The sequence below is a fragment of the Quercus lobata genome, chromosome 6, assembly GCF_001633185.2.
Source record: "Quercus lobata isolate SW786 chromosome 6, ValleyOak3.0 Primary Assembly, whole genome shotgun sequence".
NCBI classification, from domain to species: Eukaryota; Viridiplantae; Streptophyta; class Magnoliopsida; order Fagales; family Fagaceae; genus Quercus; species Quercus lobata.
The window spans coordinates 8,318,564-8,326,523 of NC_044909.1; the positions used below are offsets into that span (position 1 = coordinate 8,318,564).

The 7,960-nt window shown below is 37.3% G+C and overlaps 1 protein-coding gene and 1 long non-coding RNA gene across 2 annotated transcripts; one reads left to right on the forward strand and one right to left on the reverse strand.

Annotated features, from left to right (window-relative positions):
* Positions 1-347: 347 nt before the first annotated feature.
* LOC115949769 lies at positions 348-758 on the reverse strand. The gene has a single exon (XM_031067050.1). The coding sequence runs from the start codon at positions 756-758 to the stop codon at positions 348-350; it is 411 nt and encodes a 136-aa protein (XP_030922910.1).
* Positions 759-1,732: 974 nt separating this feature from the next.
* LOC115950969 lies at positions 1,733-3,938 on the forward strand. The gene is made up of 3 exons (XR_004083166.1): positions 1,733-1,913; positions 2,518-2,569; positions 3,626-3,938. It is a non-coding gene; the product is annotated as an uncharacterized LOC115950969 (long non-coding RNA).
* Positions 3,939-7,960: the final 4,022 nt, after the last annotated feature.

The following is a 7,960-nucleotide window of genomic DNA, read 5'->3' on the forward strand; positions in this document are numbered from 1 at the left end:
ACGTCCACATTTTTTCTAAGAAACCCAATCAGTTCTTCTTTCTCTCAGAGGGGTAGTTTTGAGCCAACTTGAAAGAATTTCTCTGGATCAGCGTCAACAATCACCCTTTCTAGATTTTCGCATTTCACCTCCTCGGTTGGCTCATCAACGGGTATTGCCGAGGTGGCTGATTGCTATAAGTCCTTTCTAATAGAGGTCGAGGACTCTGCATTGAACTGGCGTGAGATGGCAGCCACCATGCACTGTCTGGCCATGGCCTGATTTCCCACAATCTCCTCGACTCGGCCTTTCGACGGGTATTTTACCTTCTGGTGAAGTGTAGAAGAAATGGCTCCCAATGCATGGAGTCAAGGTCTAGCCATTATAGCTGTGTAAGGCGAATAGGCGTCGACCACAATGAAATCCACCTCCACCACGTCCGAACCGGTCTGTATGGGCAATCTGATCTGGTCCCTTGGTGTAACGATTTTCCTTTCGAAACTCACTAAAGGGGAATCATACGACGTTCGGTCTTCAGGCTTTAGGTTCAGCCCCCTGTACAGGTCAGGGTACATTACTTCCACAGCACTACCCTGGTCTACCAGTACTCTCTTCACATCAAACCCCCCAATCCTGAGTGTAACTACCAGAGCATCATTGTGGGGTTGGATGGTTTCGATCTTATCCTTGTCCGAGAATCCCAGCACAGGTGAGGCTCCCTTCCTGGACTTTTTAGACTCCCGATCGTTGTCCTTGGTGGAGAACCGAGCCACAGACATTACTCTGGAGGGAAAAGAGCCGATTCTTCTTGGAGCGACAAGGATGACATTTATCGTGTCCATGGGAGGTCTTAAAGATATGTCTCTCCGGGATTCTTGGTTTGTCTAACTTGGATGACCACTGGAAGGATGTAAAAGGTGCCTCAATTTCCCTTCTCGGACCAACTGATCCAAGTGGTTCCATAGGTTCTTGCAGTCTTCGGTAGTATGTCCGTAGTCTTGCGAAATCTCTCCTCGGAGGGTTATTGTTGTATCGTTCCGACCTGAAATCATTCCTCTTTTGAGGGATGATCTTCTCCTTTCCTTTCCCTTACAGTTGGTCCTCTTCCACTCTTTTGTATTTGTCAATTCAGTCCATAAGTTGATGAACGTTGGTAACAGGCTTACTAGTCAAGGATTTCCTCAAACCATGCTCGGTCGGGAGACCACTTTTAAACGTACTGATGGCGACGTCGTCATAGTTGTCGTCCATCTCGTTGTACATTTCCCAATATCTGTTCGAATATGCTTTTAAAGTTTCTCCCTCATGCATGGATAATGACAATAATGAACTTAGAGGTAGAGGAACCCTGCTGTTCATAATGAAACGAGAACCAAAAGCTTGGGTGAGCTGCTTGTAGGAATCTATGGAGTCCATTTTCAAGCTATTGAACCACCTCATCGTCACAGGTCCTAAGCTGGACAGGAAAACCTTGCACATCAAAATTTCGTTTTGAGAATGGATGGCCATTCTTTGATTGAACTGGCTCACATGCTCCACGGGGTCCGTTCGACCATTATAAACGGTGAACGTAGGTTGATGGAAATGTCGAGGTAATCTAGCCCCTTCTATCTTGCGTGTGAAGTGTAATGTCCTAGTCAGCAAAAAAAAAGAAAAAGTAAAAGTCAAGATCAGATTTTGGGTTCCCACGTGCCCCACCTAACCCCCTTCCCCACCACTCATTCACTTATCTCTTCACTCTTTGGCTGGCTCACTTGCTTCAATTGTTCTCTTTCTTTTTTTCATTTCCTCTAAACACAACACAAATATTTCTCTCATACTCCCTCATCCTCTCCCACGGTACCCACTCCAAATCAACATCTCTACCATTATTTTTCCGGCAAGATCAACAGAAAATTGTTGTGAACCCATAAACACCTTCATATCTTTTTGAGGTAAAAATTTCTCATCTTTTTGGTGGGTTTTGCACTTTTGTTTGAGGTTATTTTTATCTAAACTTTAATAATGATACCCATGTGATTTATGAGCATTATAAGTGATCTTTATGTGTTTATAAGTATGGGTTTTGCATTGGTGGAATTATTTGATGAGTGGGTATATGGTTTGTGTTAATGATGACTACCTAAGGTTTATTTATGGTGGAAAATTTAGGGGTTTTAAGTTACAACATGTGATGGTTGGTAAATTTAATTTTTCCATTGCCATTGGGTTTATTTGGAATTAGTTGAAGTTCTAAATTTCTTGTCTTGGAGGATATATTGATTTTTGCTTTCATGGGTCTCTTAATGATGTAGCGTAAATTTTATGGAAGCTAGTCATAATGTTGGAGATGATATTAAATGGGTTAACTTTATAAATTGGAGTTTATGCCTTATGAATCTATTTGTTGAGAAACTTTGGAAGTGGAATATATTATTATTGATGAGGTTAAATACTAGGCTTGCCTAATTAAGTGCTTATTTGGCAATTCCTAAATTGAAACTAGATACAATTTTAAGCTCTATACTTATTGTGATAGGTTTACTTGATATTATTTAGGTTCTAGCTAATCTCCTTGGAGCTTGGAGAATTAGGATTTTGAGGTTGCGAGGTAAGTAGCTTTTTAATGGGATTTTGAAAAATAATCATGTTGCATAAATGTTGTTTTTGGGTTAGACATGCTTTTGGAAACTACCTATGGAAACTATATTTTCCTAAAAATTATTGTGTCGTAACCTTAACGTAGATATATATATATATTTATATGATTATATATGAAAATGCATCATATTTGGTATTGCATTTGGGAAATACATGAATTGTTGATATGGAAAAATTGAGTATCTTTTATTTAATCTTTGATAAGGAATTCTTAGATTTTATGGTATATTAGAAAATTTAAAGATGCTTATCTTGTCTTGTTATGTGGGAAATTGTTAGAAAATCATTTGACAAGAATGAAGTTGAAAACCTTACAAACTTTGTGAAAGTTAGATTATTTAAGGTTTTTCTGAAACTACCTGGTTATAAACTATGTTTTTGAAAGGAAATGTATACCTGTGAGATTTATATGGTTTTGACACCATGCCATGTATGATTTCCCGACGATCACCCGATTTGGTTTTCGTAGTCTTTGTGACAATGGAATCAAATCCAGGTCAGTGCCCTTTCACTTTGGATGACGCGTTCTTCCCTGTTGTCCATGGGGGGAAGAGGTTCCTTGATTGTGTGTGGGTGAGGCTGCTACCCATGGGGTCAAGAGACCATATGCAAGAGAGGTCCTATTTGGCGCGCTCTCTCTGCTGGCCATGGGGGGAGAGAAAAACCTTGAGGGTATGGGTGAGGTTACTGTCCATGGGGCCAAGAGTTTGCATACCAGAGAGGACAATATCATGCCAGTTGTGAATGGGTGGATCCCCTGACCGGTCTATGTGGTAGTTTGGTACATTTGTGATAATTTACCTTACGTTAAATATTATGGTTTTGGAAATTATATTGTTGGTGCTCACAGATTATAGTATATAGTTTCATGGTATTTACTTTGAGAAACTGTGTTTCATTATTTAATCATTCTTGTCATATTATTATTGAAGATGAAACTTGCATTTCCCCCACCCCCTTTAATTATGCTACTTACTGGGCGTTAGCTCATCCCATCCTTTAACAGTTTTTCAGATTTAATAGCTATACCTTGGGTATGGAGCTTAATTCTTTGGTGATGATTAGAGTACTATGTTAAATTTGGAGACTTCTGCTGTAAATAGTTGGTGACTCGATCTTGTCATGTTCAATGAGACCTTAATTAATTCTATTGGAGGCGGGTTGCTTGAGGTTTGTTAGCCTTTGGTGTGGTAGGCCTAGACTCGATATTAAGGTCCTTATTCTTGATAAGATTGTGGCTTTGTGTAATTTAATCAAAGTTTTGTAATATATTCATGTATTATGTGGAGGCACATGATTTTTAGTTATTGTTCATAAATGTGTTATAGAGCTTTGACTTGTAATGGGGAGATTTTAGTATGGTTATATATTCTTATCCTATGGAAAAGAATGGAAAATAGATCTCCTATAGCTTGATTTGCCAAAAGGAAAAAAATCCACAAGTACTCTTGGGATGTATTTCTCATGCTTTGGACCCTTTGGGGTTTGGGGCATGACATGAAGGGTGACTTAGAGACCTGATTCAGGGTTTTGTTCATGGCATCATTACCCAGGCCCTTACTGGATGGTCCCTTGTGCTTTCGTCTACGGCGGTGCTCGTCTTCATAAGAGAAGGTCTCACTTGGGGGTGTTCTTAATCTCCACCTGTAATTGTTGTCCTCTTCATCATTAGAGGATATGTCGGAGCTAAAGGGGACCGCCTTCGTTGTGCAAGGCACAGTCTCTTTTTCAAGTCGTCTATCTCTTTCTGCATGGCTCGATGGTTGTTTTGTCTTTGGGATATGCGACTGCCCACTTGAGAAGGGCTTCTGTTCGTCTGGGTGACAATGCACACTGCCCTCTATATTTCTTTCGTCTTCCTGATTTCGTTCAAGTTCATGGTCAGGGGAATTACCCTGTCGTTGAGATCCCATGGGTTATGTTCATTAGGGACTTGCCTGGCGCGGGTTTTCCTGGTGTAGACCTGATCCTTCCATGTTTAACTGTTGCACTCACTAGCATACAAGTTCTTCCCATAGACGGCGCCGATTGTAGGGGCAAGATTTGAAACCCAAGCCCAAACGTATGGAATCCTGATCTAATAAACCCAATACAATGAATTTCGTAGAGTATGGGTCAAAGAACTAGGTCTAGATGAGTTTGGCAACGGCTAGCATGGAGTTAAAAATCAATCGAACACAAATAAAAGCCATTATTGCCAATAGACATTCGGTCCGAGGAGACCAGAATTTGGCGCATACAGATCACAATATTAAAATTGTTTAGCATGCTACAGTATTCTCTCTCACTCTTTTTTCTGCCTCTCTTCCTCGTGGGAGCTCTTCTACATCATATAACTTTTTTCTGATTATCTGGATCTTACACTTGTTGATCATCTGAATCCCCACTTAAGTACCCATCCCATCAGACACCCCTTTCAGCCCTCTGTGAGTTGTGGCAGCCAAGGCAGCACTATTCAGGGGTCTTCTCCATATTATTGTGGCCAGAAAAAATAGCTGTAGTGTATTTAATGTGGTGGTGGCAGCTTTTCCTTAGATATTTTGAGTTTTCTTCCCTTTCACGTGTTCAGGGAGCGCATCTCAATTGCTAGAGTACACACCTGGTCTGCAATTGCCGTGTCCGAGGAGGAGTTCCTCCTCAAACCTTCTTCCCTTTGTCCCCCACTGATGAGACTTATAATGTGGACCATCTAAGTCGTATTCTCCTCCTCGGACTTGTTAGTGTCTTCGGACAAGGCCCAATGTCCAATACATTATTTTGGGCCCTATACCCTACAAATTTTTTTTTTTTTTTGTTGGTTTAATACTTTAATTTATTCTTAAAAATATTTTTTCACATCCTAACTTAAATTTTGCACTCCTTTATTACAAGTATTTTCAACTCTTAGAGTAAAGAGTAAGTGTCACTCTTTTTTATAAATTTATATTATGTGTGTGAGTGTGTCTAATATTGATTGTGTGCATTACTTTTTGTTATAATGTTATTTATGTGAATTATGATGTGTGTGGATGTTTATGTGTACAATATAAATATAATATAAATTTATATAATTTAATAATTAGAAAATAAAGATGATTTGTTATAAGTGTGTGGATTGTTATCATGTTATAATAACTTTTTGTTATAAAGTTAGTAAAATTTAAGAAAAAAAAATCGTAAAGTTCGTGATTGTCCAAACATTTGATTGGTTAAGTAGACATGTAATGTATAATTTTATGTACGAATGAGTGTGGTTGTGTGTGTCAATAATTAATACAAAGCCAATGAGTTTAGTTTAGTCATTTAGTGTAAAATATTTTTTATAAAAACAATAACAAATAGATAATAAAAACTGCATAAAATTAAAAATTTTAGATAAACTTAACAAAATAAAATGGTCATAGGATCATAGTTACCTATATTGGCAATAGATACTCATAATGAACTATCATATAACAATTCAAAATTTGAAAACTTGTAGAAGGAAATTGTAAAACTTTATTTATTAATTTTTTTTTTCAGTAACTCGATATATTCAAGTTCTTTTTTTATTAAAATTTTTCAATGACCTCTAAACAAAATTCATGGAGCCGCCACTGCTACTAGTACATTCAGAAACTCATGGAAATGTATTGAGCCATTTTTTGAACGTGTTGGAAAAAAATGTAGGGCAGTGTAAATATGTATAAATGTAAGAAATACTTGATTGCAAAAGTAATTTTTTGTATCTCTATGGATCTCCTATGGTATGGCCCCCTTTGTTTTAAGATCCCCCTCTATGATATAGATTTTTTGGAATTACTAGAAAAATCTTTTGAACGAGAGGGAAATCTATTGTATTTGTTAAATATTAGCACATGTTTTCTTTGAGTAGTGAATATACTTAAAAGGAGGATGGTTGTTATTGAATTTTCCTAAATTTCAAGTAGTTTGTTGGCCAAAGGCCACGACAAATGTTTCAAATTGTGTATGTGCAAATGGATGAAGGAAAAAAAAAGAAAAAAAAGTAAACAAAGCAACTAGACAAAATGAAGAAGAAGAAGAAGAAAAAAGTTAAACAAAGCAACGAGATGAAATGAAGACAAAAAAAGAAAAAAAAAAAAGAAAAAAAGAAGAAGTAAAGGCTACTGATGAAGCCCATGTGCAAGTGCACATGGGCATTTTCGTCCATTAAGTAGCTTCATTTTTTCCCTTCAGTTTTCTCCTCATTTTGGGGAGAAAACTTTTTAGTAGGCCTAGGGGGAAAACATTCGGGCCCTACTATTTACTTTCTTTCATCCCTATCCAACCAAACACACTCCACAAAAGTTTCATTTTCATTTTATCTCCAAAGTTTTTCATCCACCCTATTCACTTCCAAACAAATACACCTTAAATGCTGATTGAATCCTTTATTGGGTGAGAGAATGCATGCATTCTTGTTCAGCGATTGTTTGATTCTTCCACGATTAACTATGTATTGCACATTGCATCAAGTATGGGCTCATTGGTCTCACAAGCGCTCCAAGCGCGATAGAGAGATCTTTCGGTGAGCACAAACCAATGCGGAATGACTCTTTTGCCCTCTATTCAATATCTCCTAAGTTTTTCTTTACTTGGGTTCTTCCTTTCACATCATCACATGTGGGCTTGGTTCACATAACAAATAGAAATACAAAAATAAGTGGGACCGAAAATTCTTAATTGATTGGTGTTGGGCCTTATGGGCTTTGCTCATAAGTAATTTTATGGGCCCCTAGTTATGGGAAAGTGCCTTCAACAACACTCTACTTTTTTTTTTTTTTTGAGAAGCCAACAGCACTCTACTTATTAACATTAAAGAAGAGGGAAATAATTTCCACATTAAAGAAGTTTGTTCGTATTAACATTATTGCATGGTTGCCTGTTAGTTCTGCAGTTGACATCAAATGTAGTTGGTGATGAAAAAACATTGAAAATCACATAATCCTAGTGGAATATCAAAGGAAAAATTAAAAAAAGGCTTGCATTCACATGGATTCTCTTGAAATCTTTGAGCACGACATAAATAGGCAGGAATGAGGTATATATAACTATAAGTCTATAAGTACTCTGAAGAAAACGCATTCCATGTTCCATTATGATATTTATTCCCTCACGCAAGAAAAGAATGCGTTTCTACAATAGATTCTCTTTCCCACAAATTTTATGTTATCATTATGTATGTATAACTTTTTTTTCTCTAAAATTATCATAATGTATTTTCATAAATAGTGTGCATTTGGCATGGATGAAATTTGCTAGCTTATTTTACTATTTAGTTTATCTTTGCTACTATTTATAGGCCTTATTACAATTTTTTGTACTATTTATGGGTCATACTGTACTATTTCAGCTAATTTTT